At 48.3% G+C, this 12,658-nt stretch overlaps 2 protein-coding genes across 2 annotated transcripts; both read right to left on the bottom strand.

Annotated features, from left to right (window-relative positions):
• Positions 1-241: 241 nt before the first annotated feature.
• Positions 242-3,178, bottom strand: FAM180B (family with sequence similarity 180, member B). The gene is made up of 3 exons (XM_010086619.1): positions 3,112-3,178; positions 1,200-1,279; positions 242-688 (listed from the first exon to the last, which is right to left on the bottom strand). Exons 1-3 carry the CDS (start codon positions 3,176-3,178, stop codon positions 242-244), a joined length of 594 nt encoding a protein of 197 aa, XP_010084921.1.
• Positions 3,179-9,026: 5,848 nt separating this feature from the next.
• NDUFS3 (NADH dehydrogenase (ubiquinone) Fe-S protein 3, 30kDa (NADH-coenzyme Q reductase)) lies at positions 9,027-12,652 on the bottom strand (the record flags this gene model as incomplete). The annotated part of the gene is made up of 5 exons (XM_010086618.1): positions 9,027-9,273; positions 10,481-10,600; positions 10,887-11,012; positions 11,720-11,869; positions 12,551-12,652. Coding segments are annotated over 5 exons (666 nt in total), but the record flags the coding sequence as incomplete, so codon positions are not given.
• Between the last annotated feature and the right edge of the window lie 6 nt (positions 12,653-12,658).

A 12,658-nucleotide genomic window follows, 5' to 3' on the forward strand; every position in this document is an offset into this window, starting at 1 on the left:
AAAACAAACAGGAAAAAAAAGAAAAAGGGGGGGGAGGCTGAAATGCCCTTTATCATTTTGTCTGATTTCATTTAAAAATAAAAGCTTGTATAGAAGTGCTTAGAGGGTTGCCAGCACAATGCAGAAAGCAGGATAAAAAGCTGTGGCATATTTGTACAAAGTCCTGAACAACGCGGAGAGCATTCAAAATAACCAAGGATGCAGCTGACGTTGAGTTTGTCTTTTCCTATGGCAGTTTCCCTTACAAAGCATCTCTCTTGGTCCTGGACAGGTTAGAACGATAGAAATGTTTCAGGGATGCTAAATGTGAAGGCTTCTCCTGCCAGGGCCAGGAAGCCAGGAGGAGGGTGGTATTTGCAGGGCAGAGCCCCTTGCACAGATCACGAAATATTTCATCAACCAGGTGGGAGAAAAAACGAATCCAGAGATTTTTATCCAGACCCTGCATGGAGCGAACCTGATAGGCACAGTAAACACTGGTGAAAAGGAGACGGTCAAACTCTGGTAGAGGCAAGGGGGTATCGGTCAGTGAATAATAACTCAGATGCTGCTCGATCTCTGTCGGTGTTTTGGGAACTTGATCCTCTAAAATCTGCATGAACCGCCTTGCTGGGCGCAGGGAGGCCAGCTCCTCATCCCGCAGCCGCATTGTCCCGTTGGCCTGGATATCCAGCCCTCCCCAGAGCATCTGGAAGAGAAAAGCATCACGCGCACGGGAAGCCCAGCACAAACCCAAACCCTCCGCCAGTTCTAACTCAGCATTTGCAACCCTGCCAAATCTCGGGCTGGACTGAGAGGCGGCTGCTCCCTGACTCCCGGCCCACAGCCCGCCTCGTTCTGCTCCTCGTCCTTCTCTGACAGCCCCACACCCCTTTTCTGACCAGCCCCACACCTCAGTTTCCCCATGGGACCCGTCCAGCTCCCCCCTCCCACCCTGCCTCTCCCACCCACAGCGGCTCCCCGGCGTGGCCCCCCCGGGTGGAGGCAGTCCCTTGTCCCACCCCAGAGCCCCCTTCACCTGCACCCCACCATGGCAGGGAGCACACATGCCATTAGGGTGTTGCCAGAGTGTTTCCCAGGTTCTCCCAAACTCCCATCAGGATGAGAACAAGCAGAGCATGTGAGATTTTATGTGCAGGGAGGTGGGAGCACGGACACTAACAGTGCCTTGGCCCACGGGCCCCCAACGCCCAGGAGACCTCTAACACGACGTCGGCATCCTCTGGGCTGTGACGGGGTGCGCTGGCGCTGGCACCGTCCCTGCTGTGAGGATGTCCACCTGGAAGACACCAGGCAGAGATTGATAGCACAAGACCATGGCCCTTCCTGTTTATTTTTTTTCGTTTGGTTGTCAAGAATGTCTTCGATATTTCTGAGCTGCCACTCATAGCTTGCCAGACACGACAGATGCTGAGCACGGGATTTTGGTGAGCAAAACAAGCTTTTTAAGAGAAGCAGAAGTGGTTACGTGAGGCAAGTGTAAGTTTTGGATATGATGGCCCTCAATCCTGCCAAGAGAGCTAACGCGTGCGGTGGCAAAGGCCCTTGCTCTGACAGCAGCACAAAGCCCCTCGTGCCACGCATCGCATAGGTGGGTTTTGAACTGATGGGTTTTGGTTGCTTGGCAGCTTTCTCTGGAGAAATTCATGCTGCCCGAGGGAAGGGGCTGCTGGGATGCTCCTCAAATGAACTTCTGCCCTGAGCATCTGCCTCTGGTGGGGGCAGAGTGCAAGGGTGAAAGAAGCTCGTTTGGATCCATTATAGTGCTTCTCATGTCCAGCTAATTCCTTGCTGGGCCACCCAGCATCATTTAAACTGGGAATAATGGATACGAGGCCAGAGGAATGGGAATTTATTAATACAAGAGTCACATTAATCCCAAGAATTCTTCCATTTTAGTTTACTAATAGTTCTACTGCTTTAACTTTCTGCATTTATTTTGCCTTTGTTAATTCTTTCTTTGTGAAAAAAGGAGACGCATGCAGCCTTGGTCCAGAACTGTGAGAGGGAGGCTGCAGCCCCTCCCTCCCTTCTCTGTGTCTATCAGCGTATTCATGTAGCCAAGACCCTCTTCTGCTTCTTACAGACTCATCCTTCATGTCAAGAAAGATGAAATGGAAAAAGCTCATATAAAATAGTAAGACCTCTAACACTTCTTTTTTTCATTTTTATATGGGTGAAGGCTTTTTTACATAAAAAAGAGAATGTATGTTGAGTACTCCAGAGTTAAGCTCAGCAGGTGCTTGTAAAAAGTAGAAGAATGATTTAATACTGTATGCGTGTGTGATGACTACTACCAAACCCCACTTCCAACTTTCCATTCCTGATTAAAGCTTTTCAGCGAGATGTATGAGCTGCCTGAGTGCACCACCACGCCTCGGGCTGCAGAGGTTCCTTTCTCCGCACAGCTGCAGGCTCCCTGATCCAAGCCAGCTGTGGCTTTGGAATGCCAGCAGGGATGGAGCTGCTCTTTCCTACTCCTCCATGGATGTGCCAGCAAGGCTTTTAGCTCAGGTAAAGATACTACATCATCTGAAAATGGCTTTGCTGGGCTTCCCTCTGTTAACTGATCACTAAGTTCACAGATCCCTCTACTGAGAGACGTCTTGTTGGCTGCAGAGTCAGTGAATTCGTTGAATAGCCGCCAAACTGCTGTAACTAGTGACTGTCTCATAAATACATGCAGTTAGATTTTTGAAGAGAGTAAAACTAAAATTAAACAAATCATAACAAAAAAGTATTGAAATAATAACATAAATATCTTTTGGAGATGGGAAGATGATCCCTCACTTACTTTATCATACAACAGTTGCTGTTTTTTTTCCAAAAAGGCTCTAGAAAAGCCACAAACATTGTTGCAGGAGCGGACTTTTCTCAGCAGAGACCCAAGAAAACCCTCCCTCTGCCACCAAAAATAGCAGCAGGTCTTCATCCTGCAAGTAAGTACAAGTGTCTCCCCCAGAGAACAACTCCAGCTCCGGCGCTCTCTCCCACGCCAGCGCAGCTGAAGCGTTTGACCGTATCTGAAGAAGCGGGCAGCGTCGTGCTGCTGGCATCGCACGACCGTTTGCCAAGCCAAGAAGCCGCATCGCTAGCAAATGCGTGTCCTACCTGTCAGCCTCTGGGATCCAGCAAACACACAGAGGATCAGCCAGGCATTGAACGGCACCGGTGCCATGGCAGCCCTGCCTGGAGGCTGCTGCCACCCACTCCGGGGACAGTGCCGCGCGTGAGGTGAGAGCGGTTTGCTGGGGCGTCTTCCCTTGGTGCTTCTGGTCGCAGCAGGCTCTGTTGGAATGGATCCATCTGTCTTGTGTTGCTGGTTGCAGTGCTGGGAGGGGCTTGCAGTTCAAATTGCTGACCCCGGAGGATATTTTCCATCATGTTTTGGAAAACTGGAAGACTTTGTTGTGAAGCTTTTGGCAGAATTATTTAAGCTTCTTTTCCAAAGACCCATTTCCCACCACGATTTATTAGAGGAAGCTATTAGTTGCAAGAAATTTTACTACTCATGATTGCCTCTGGGGAAGGGAGGGTGTCCTGGTCCCTTCCATCTCCGCACAGTGCCTCTGTCACATCTCCGTGACACTTCTGCTTGGGTCCTTGGCTTCATTTGCAGTTTTCCTTTTTCCTGAGTTTGAAAATCTGCAAACAATTCTGAAATGTCACAAACAGATAAGGCCGGCAGTCTGGGTGGATTCATGGGAGGGCAGTAGCAGCCAAAATATACAAGCAGGCAGAAGGAATGTCACTTGTTCCATTCTGTGTCAAACCTCCCGGAGGGAGAACTCAATACACTGACCTAGCAAACAGCCAAGGTCAGAGCCAGCCAGGCTTTAGCACCCCACCGTCCTCTCCTGTGACAAGATTTCTGGGTTACGATGAGCAGGGTCTGCCTTAGATGTTGGGAATTCCATCGACAAAACTCCATCTGGTTCCCTTTGCCGCAGATACCTGTTCTCTGCACATCTTTGCACTCTTAGGAGTGCCCAATCCCCAGCCGAGCTGTTCTGTATTGCTGGCTCTGAATGGCACAGTATCGTCCTGGGTTCTCCAACAGGTACTTGGATGCCAGGGTTATACAAATAAGTAATAATATGTATGCATAAGTAATAATACCATATCCCCGAGGTTAAAGGTGTTCTTTGGGGAAAGAAACCTGCCTAGAAAAGAGAGGAGGTGGAGCTGAATCACGTACCTGTCTCAGCAAGTTTCAGGGTGTCAGTTTGTAGTGCCTGCTGTCACGAGGAAGTTTACTGAGGGCAGGGATGATGTTCCAGTTAGTAAGTTGTCAGTGTGCAAAGTAGAAAGTCTTCTAAAAATTCCAGGATCTGTAGTTGTACTGGGCAATATGTGGACTCACACCGGCTATGAAGAAAATCAGCACAAAATGGACGCGTCCCCAAGATTTATCAAGGGAGGAGGGGCCCTCAATATCCAGAGCTGTTCTTACCCTCGGTTTGAATCAAAGTGAGACCTGTTTCTGTCAGAGCCTTGGCTGCCTCCAGGTCAGACTATGCTTCTTCCAGTTTTTGTTATTTTCTGCTGCTTACGCTTTAGCTGCATCCCTCTCTTCTGGGATGAGCTGGCTTTTGTCAAACTGTGAATCGCGTGCTGCTCAATGGGCAGATGCTGGTGGCCTGTCTGCGCAGTGAGGGTGATGTGCCAGAGTCCCTTACCATCCACACTGTACACATGACCTGGTCCAGAAGTCACTATACAAAAAAAAAAACCAACCCCTTGCATCTCATGGGCCATGAAACAGCCTCCCTTTAGCATGCAGCGTGTGACACAGGGAGGAGTCCAGGAGTTTGGCCAACATCTACAAAGGCCATATACGACTTTGTCAACAGTAAAATTTCTGAGAAACAGCTGCACTGCCCAGAGGAGGATCCTGGTGTTGGTGGGAGGGAGAAGAGAGGAGGCCCAGGGCTGTGCTTAGGTGACTGATGCAGTGACAGGCAGGGGACAAGCGTCAGTGGTAGATGCTGCCTTGAGCTGGAGGAATTTTGTAGAATTGCCTCGCTATGCTGGACAATAAACGTACACCGTAGCTGTCTGTAAAGCAGCAGGAGTTCTGTGGCACACAGAAACAATCCTGAGCTCCTGCCAGCCACACATAGTCCCATCCGTGCGATGGCAATGTCAGGCGGTGCGCCGGCTCCTCTGGAGGGGTTTTGTCCTTCTCAGGCATTCACAGCTGAGCGTGCACAACCCTGCCCCTCTGCACCCCCCCGGGCGCACCGTCTGCTGTAGGAGCAGTTTCAAAACCACACATCAAGCCAGGTTTCTGCGGGGGCACCTTGACTGGTTTCGTGCTTTCTGCCATGACCTCCTGAAGCACGAAGATGGGAAAGGAGAACAAGATACGAGGGGGCAAAAACTGCAGGAGCTGGCTGGATGCTGATGCAAAATTTGTTCCAGGTGGCTGAAGCTTTGCCTGTCACAGGGGAGCTGGGGCAATGGAGTGAGAAACTATTAAGGGAAGAGAGGAGTGAGGTTGCAGCCGCCCTAACCTCAGTTTGCCGCGGTCCCAAGTGGCAGCATCTGCTGGGAAGCATTCCTCTGGTTCTTCCGTTGCAGACTCCTGCAGGGTCTAAATCCTTGTGTCTGTTTGTTGGCCTATTTCGCACCTCCATCCACTGTACGGTGTTTGTACAGACCTTTTATTTTGTTATGTTGTTCAGGTCTTGGATTTTTCAATTGTAAACATCTAGATAGCAGTGTTTGTACAGCTGAAGCCACCCGTCCTCTAACACAGTAGATCCTGCTGCTTCCTTGTCCCATCGCAGATGACATCCGCGTGCTGGGACAGGCATCGTGCCACAGGGACCCACACAGACTGGGCTTAGAGGCACACGTGGTCTGGGGCAGCGGCAGAAAGGTGTGGGTAACGCAGCACCAGAAGAGCTTTGGGAGGGAGGTTGCTTTGAGATGGGACTGCAGGGAGATGGGCAGTATCCTCACAAAGGGAAATTCTGCTCAGAGAATGGAAGAAATCTCGTCCTTCAAACATCTCGCCCAGAACTTGGGGAGACCCCGGTTCCCAGCCTGGGCCTGTCTGGCAGGTGCTCAGGGGAGGAAGATGAGGAGAAGAGGAAGGCTAAGGAAAGAGGGAAAGGAAGGACACACATGGCTCCCTGGGAAGGTGAGGTTTGAGTCACAGGAAGCAAAGAAGGAAGAAAACCTTGAGGGAAGCAGGAGTGAAGCATTACCTGTGCCAGATGGGACCTTACCAGTTCCACTGGTATTTTCCAGGTGTAGTGCTGCTGGTCCTTGCACAAATGCTTTCCTTGACTTTTTCTTCCAGTTTGTGAGGGGCATCCCCTGCTTGAAGAGTGTGACAGTGACAGGGAGGGCCCCATCCCACTGCACTAAAGGACCCCCCTCAGGCCTCACACGACTTGGAGAAGATGTAACGGGATGCGGTGCGATGGGTGATGCTGTCACCCAGCCTGTCCCTCCATAGTCCCGTAACCTCTGTTCTGCAGAAGTTCAAGGCCGAGATGAAATCCCCATGCGGATTTCGACCGGAGGTCAGTCATCAGGGCGCAGACCCACAGACGATGGGGCTGTGCTGCCGGTAAATACCTGACACCTCAACGGCCACATCCTCAAGGAAGAGTCTGCTTGCCTGGCTGTAGGGAGAAATGCCAGAGTTCTGGAAAACACCAGCAAAACCTGCACAGCTGGGGAAGCTCAACATAGTGACTGTGAGTCATCACCAAAAGTCCGTTTGTCCCTGCAGGACCAGAAAATTTCTCCTCTGAATTAATCTGACTTACATTTCATTCTACGTCCTCTGGCAGCTGGGAAACCCAACCCAGGCACACGAGCCTCGTGGAGCTGGCAGCGTGGACAAGGCAGAGACAGAGGGTTTGGAAGACAGCTCTGTGCTTGACCAAGCTGACAACAGCCTTGCCCAGCATGAAGCGAGTGCCCCCCCAGCCACCAGGAACCCAGAGCAAGCAGGGTCCAGAGGCAGGGCTGGCCCTGGGGTGCAGAGCAGCGGAGGAGGCAGTGTGCCAGCACTGGCTGTGTAACCTCCTGTGCCCTGAGATGATGTGTCTGGGTGAGTAAATTGCACTCTTCATAAGCTCCCAGGCTCCTCTAATAAGAGATTTGGGTCCATTAGCAACTATTCCAAATGTTAAAGACCTGCCGGAGCCAATGCCCGTCCCCACAGGGCTGCCTGCCCTGCCTCCAGTATCCACATTCTTCAGCAAACCTTGCATTTGGTCTGACTTGACAGGACATTGGGTCTAACATTTCTTGGCATGACGTCAATCAAATTCTCCCTCTGCACAAACATCATGTTTAAATGGTAGTTTTCCTTCTGCTCCTGCTAACATCAATCTTCTGACTTATCGTACTGGGAAATACACATTCTTTATGATGCACAGACCATGAGTCTTGGCACGGTGCCTCAAGCAACCTGGGATGGGAGAGGGAGAACATGGGGAGGAAATGTGTTTTATAAAGAATTTTCAGTGACAGAAGTGGTGCCAGGACCTTTTCTGTCTTGTGCAGTAGGTGTTGGCATGCAAAAAGAGCCACTGCAACAGAAAGCAGCTGTGGAACGTGTTGTAGGAAGGACTAAAATGACATTTCCTATTTAATCAGCTCAATTGATGGCAGGTCTGAAGTGGAGCTAAGGATTGTGTAAAACCCCAAACTTCTGTTCCTTTCTCTTTCCTCTTTCCCATAAAGAGCTCTAACTTTTCAGGTGAGTGGCAAATGCTATTAACTAGAGAACACTGTTGAGTCACATCCCAAATGCTGCTGGCCATAGCAGCCTGAAACAAATTAAAAAGAAAAAAAAAAAAGGAATTTAAGAAGCCCATGCTTACAAGGCTGGTGTGGAAACAAACAAACATGAAGCATGGTTCTTACCCATACAGTTCAGCTTTTCATTCTTGCAAACAGATCAAATTCTAGTCACAATAAGTACTTGTCCCTTTTTGTTCTTAATTTATTATTGTCCTACTCCTTCCTCCATCCCATACTGTAACCTCCCCAAACCCCTTTTTCAATTAGTTCTCTAACAATTTAAAAGCTTTAGTGATTCAGGGAATCTGTACAAACAGCTTGTGAAATATTTTATGAAATATCTTACACAATAGTTTTCAGATCTTAACGAGATCAGTCAGCTTTTCTGAACTGCGTTATGCATTTTCTAGACTAAAGACAAGGGACATTATTAATTGATGACTGCTGTAACATAATCCCATTCAAACAGGCAGTGAGTGGAGTGAAACTACGGCACTTTTACAGATTTTTTGGAAAGAGCTGAGATTTTCCACAAGAGCAAAGACAGTGGTAATGCTGTTATATCACACCAGCTCAAAATAATTTGAGCAGTGACAAAAAGGCACAGCCTCTTGTGTATGGCACGAGGGAAGGGAGGTATTTTTGACTGCAGGAGAAAGCCCAATCTGAAGAAGCTGGAGAAAGTAAAGACTGCTTGATTGTGAAGAAAAAGCCAGCATGAGGGACTGGCACGTGAGAAGTTACCTGCAACTCCTTCTGCCTGGAGAACAGGCACTGACCCACTTCCCAAGGGAAAAATGGAGAGATTTCCACAATTGTTTTGGACTGGATCCAGGTACCTCTTGTGTTGTCCCAGTAACAACTGTATTAGAACCATTTACAAAAGCTTTGCCTGTTCGCTATATTATTACAGTCTTCCCGATACCCATGGCGGAGCTGAGATACTGCTGTCCCATGGCTTAAGCTACACGGCTGCTCCAGTACAGCCTCCCAGTGAGTGCTCGGGTTGGGATTTATGCCTGCAGGCACAGCTGGTGGAAACAGGGTATATAAAGCATTGTAGCCACAGAGAATGACTGGACTCCATTCAATTTGCAAATCTGCAAACCAAAAAGACAAATCCCGTGTCTTACAACTCAAAGCAGCAGATAAACATCTACCAGTTGGATTATCAGGATTGTAAATTAGCATCCCTCACCCTGTGCTCTTCATCTAGTTTGAAAACAACATGATTCATGAGACCACAACAGGCAAGAATCTCGTATCAATTTTTATTATTATAAATACTATGTTAGAACAGAAAGGATGGTGCCATGCATCCGCTCCCTTCTGCTGCTATTTTGCATCTTCTTTCTTGGCTCCTGGTTCTATTTTCAGGGGTTCTGGAGCTGCACGGTGGGCAGGAAATGCCTCCCAAGGACTATTCAGATCAAACTTGCGAAATTCCTGAGATAACTCTATAGGCTCTGCCACTACCCGTTTCACTTCATCATCATACCGCACCTAGAGCAGTGCAAAGGACACAGACCAGTCATTTTCATACAATCCCCACAGCATCTCCACTATTAGCTGTATGCAGTCGTGACCCAGACCACCCTCCGGCATGGGCAATCCTGTTTTTATGCCATGGATAGGCCACAGGCCTCTACCACAGCTTCAGTTCTCATTATTAAACCAGAGCCCCCCAGATGCCACCAAGACTTCTGGACTCTGCAGGAAAACCCTCCTCTGCTCCCACGTACCTCAGGTGTCCTGATTAACCACTCTCAATCAGGAGCGCCCAGCCTACAGTCCATATGAAGTCCACATGGAATAACACATTTATTTTGTCATATGACAAAGGAATTTCTCCCTAGTCACTGAAAAAAATGTGGCCTATCCACCTGGCACAGCTGGGCACCGCTCTCATGAATCTTTAAAATACAGCAGTTTGGTTTTAGTTGTGCTTCTTAGCGTAACACTCAAAACATGGGACAAAAAGACAATGAAGATGAAATGCAGGTGAGGACCTGGCACTTCTGACTGGCTTGATTCATCAACCCTGCGCCAGTCCAGATCTCCAAACCACAGCTCAGGAGATGCCGCCTGGTCCTCACTCACAGGATTTGCTCTAATTTCTATTTTTCTTAAAACTCTCTGTTGCCTGCAAAACCTGTTTTTTCCTGAGGCTCAACTCAGTTTTAGAACTGCACCAAATAAGACTGCTTCTGCAAGGTAAGAATTTGAAACTGGACAGCTACCAAACACACACATTTCACTTGTGGTTTGACATACGGAGGTGAATATCTGATAAATAGCAAGAGTCAGTTCAACTGGGCCTACAACAGCTGAACAAACTGGTGTTCCAGCTGCATAAAGATCTGTTCAGTCCTTTATTCCCCAGGGAGTCTCCAGTTCTGCAGTGAAACAATCTTCCAGGAGACAGGCTAAAAGCAGAAGCACTTTCTCTGCCTGACAAATGTCTCTGGTGTACAGCACATGAGATCTGCTCAATGTCTCTGGCCTTAGGCTGCCTTATTACAGATGATGCTTTGTGATAACTTCAAATTTCCACGCAGGAGATCTACACAGCTCCTCTGGAATGCAGACAAGTGAAACATCCTTAGTGCCTTTCAGACAAAGGATTGTAAAGCTGTCACACCTCTGTATCGAAACTCAGATAAAAGTATTGGAGAGATTTGATAACTTTAGACATGAGCCTATATCCTACCTCCACATAACCAGAGAGTGGGAAGTCCTTCCGGAAAGGATGGCCCTCAAACCCATAGTCTGTGAGGATTCGCCTTAGATCAGGGTGGTTGGCAAAGAAAACACCAAACATGTCCCAAACCTAAATGAAAGGGAGCCAAGGAAGTTGAATTAGATTAGAAAAAAAGCCAAACCCTCCATGCATTACATCCATAAAATTTCAGTTACACGCCTGGCTTTGTGCAGTGCCAGCAAAACTGATGCAGGAACTCATTCAAAAGCAAATCAAGCACCCTTTTATCTCCTACTCTGAAAAGGAAGCCAGGGAAACACTTCTCCTTCTTCCTCAGGGCCCTGGGAATCAGTTTAATCGGGAAAACCCAGCCCCTCTCCACAAAGACTCTGCTCCCAAGCACTCTGGCACTCACCTCTCTTTCATACCAGTTTGCTGCCTTGTGCACAGACACGGCTGAGTCCACAGGTGTCAGCTCATCAGTGTACGTCTTCACACGGATGCGGCTGTTGAACCGCAGAGACAGGAGATTGTACACAATCTGAAGCAGAATAAAAGGCGGCATTGGTCTCGACTGGCTAAGCAAAGGCACGTGAAGGCTATTTTAAATCTTCTGTATCAGCAGAATCGCATTCAGCACTTCAGAGCTGGGCACTAAGACACTATTACACCTCAGGTTCCAGTAGCTTGCCACTTTGATCCTTAGAAGTGCAACAAGAAGGATGTGAGATTTAGAAATTATGACTGATGAAGAAGAGCTGAAGTAAAGAGGGATACTAAATCTTAAAAAAAGAGAATACTGAAGGGATGGGGACACTTGACAATAGTCTTTAAATAGTCTGTCAGAGAGAAAATGGCTAGCGATTACCCTCTCAGCATCCAGTGGGAGAAGGCTAAGAAGAAATACACTTAATTTTCAGCAAAGAAGTTGGACAGTGGTGAAAATTTCTAACTCTTCTGGTGATGAAGTACTAATAAAAAGGCTGCTTGCGAGCACTACTAGAACCTCTGGAGCAGGGCAGAACACTTACTACAAGCAGCCTGAAAAAAAAAAATCCAAACCTTAAGAAATTGTGTAGCCTTGCCTGATACTGCATCTGTGAAGGTGGCTGGAAAAAGTGAATTCATTAAGGTCTATATTTGTATTATTACTACAAATCTACTAGCCTGATTTTTGAAAGAAAAATCCTGCATTAAAAAATCTTCCAAGTGAAACCTTCCAAGTCCTGCACTATGAGCAGCTCCTACCTCGAAGCGGTACTGCCGAGATGGGACATCCACAGCAGTCAAATCAGCCAAGGACTTGAACTGGGCATTAGTGTGATCCCGAAGGAAGGTCAGAACTGGGATGATCCCATCCGGATGGATCAAAAGTTCCAGCTCATTGTAACAGGTCACCTGATGAAAACAAGGGGAAAGGCGTGAGTGCAAACACCAACAGGACTGAGCACAGGTCTGATGAGGAGCGGCTGAGGGAGCTGGGGTTGTTTAGTTTAGAGAAGAGGAGGCTGAGAGGAGACCTTATCACTCTCTACAACTACCTGAAAGGAGGGTGCAGTGAGGGGGGTGCTGGGCTCTGAAGTAACAAGTGATAAGACAAGAGGAAATGGCCTCAAGTTGCACCAGGGGAGGTTTAGGCTGGATATTAGAAAAAATTTCTTCACTGCAAGAGTGATCAGGCATTGGAACAGGCTGCCCAGGGCAGTGGTGGAGTCACCATCCCTGGAGGGGTTCAAGAAACGTGTAGATGTGGTGCTTCGGGACATGGGTTAGTGGGTTGGGTGGTGTTGGGTTGATGGTTGGACTTGATGATCCTTGAGGTCTTTTCCAACCTTTATGATTCTAGGATTCTATGACTATCATACCAAATCCAGCAGAATACCTGAACAAGGAGAGTCCACAGTACAGCAGACATAAAATGCCATCAGCTAAAGGGGCTTAATAACAGCAGTAACGTTCATGGACTTCTGACAATCCGTTTCCTCCCCAGAACAATTCCCGAACACACCCGACACACCAGCAGCGTGTCACCCCAGCAGCGTGTCCCCGGGTCCCGCCCCCCCCCCCAGCAGCACCCACCTGTACTTGCTGGATGTACTTGGGCAGAATCTCCGCCACGTACTCCCCGAAAGCACACAGCTGCTTCTGCTCCACCTCGTTCTTCGGCCGCACAGTGGCTGCAGAGGA

Source organism: Pterocles gutturalis, unplaced genomic scaffold (genome assembly GCF_000699245.1).
Source record: "Pterocles gutturalis isolate BGI_N339 unplaced genomic scaffold, ASM69924v1 scaffold13406, whole genome shotgun sequence".
In the NCBI taxonomy this organism is placed as follows: Eukaryota; Metazoa; Chordata; class Aves; order Pterocliformes; family Pteroclidae; genus Pterocles; species Pterocles gutturalis.

Excerpts from the sequence above, each read along its gene's own strand:
- FAM180B (XM_010086619.1), bottom strand. The coding sequence starts at position 3,178 with ATGGCACCGGTGCCGTTCAATGCCTGGCTGATCCTCTGTGTGTTTGCT. Across the intron at positions 1,280-3,111 it reads TGGATCCCAGAGGCTGACAG|GTGGACATCCTCACAGCAGG; the intron begins GTAGGACACGCA and ends GGTGTCTTCCAG. Across the intron at positions 689-1,199 it reads ATGCCGACGTCGTGTTAGAG|ATGCTCTGGGGAGGGCTGGA; the intron begins GTCTCCTGGGCG and ends TTTCTCTTCCAG.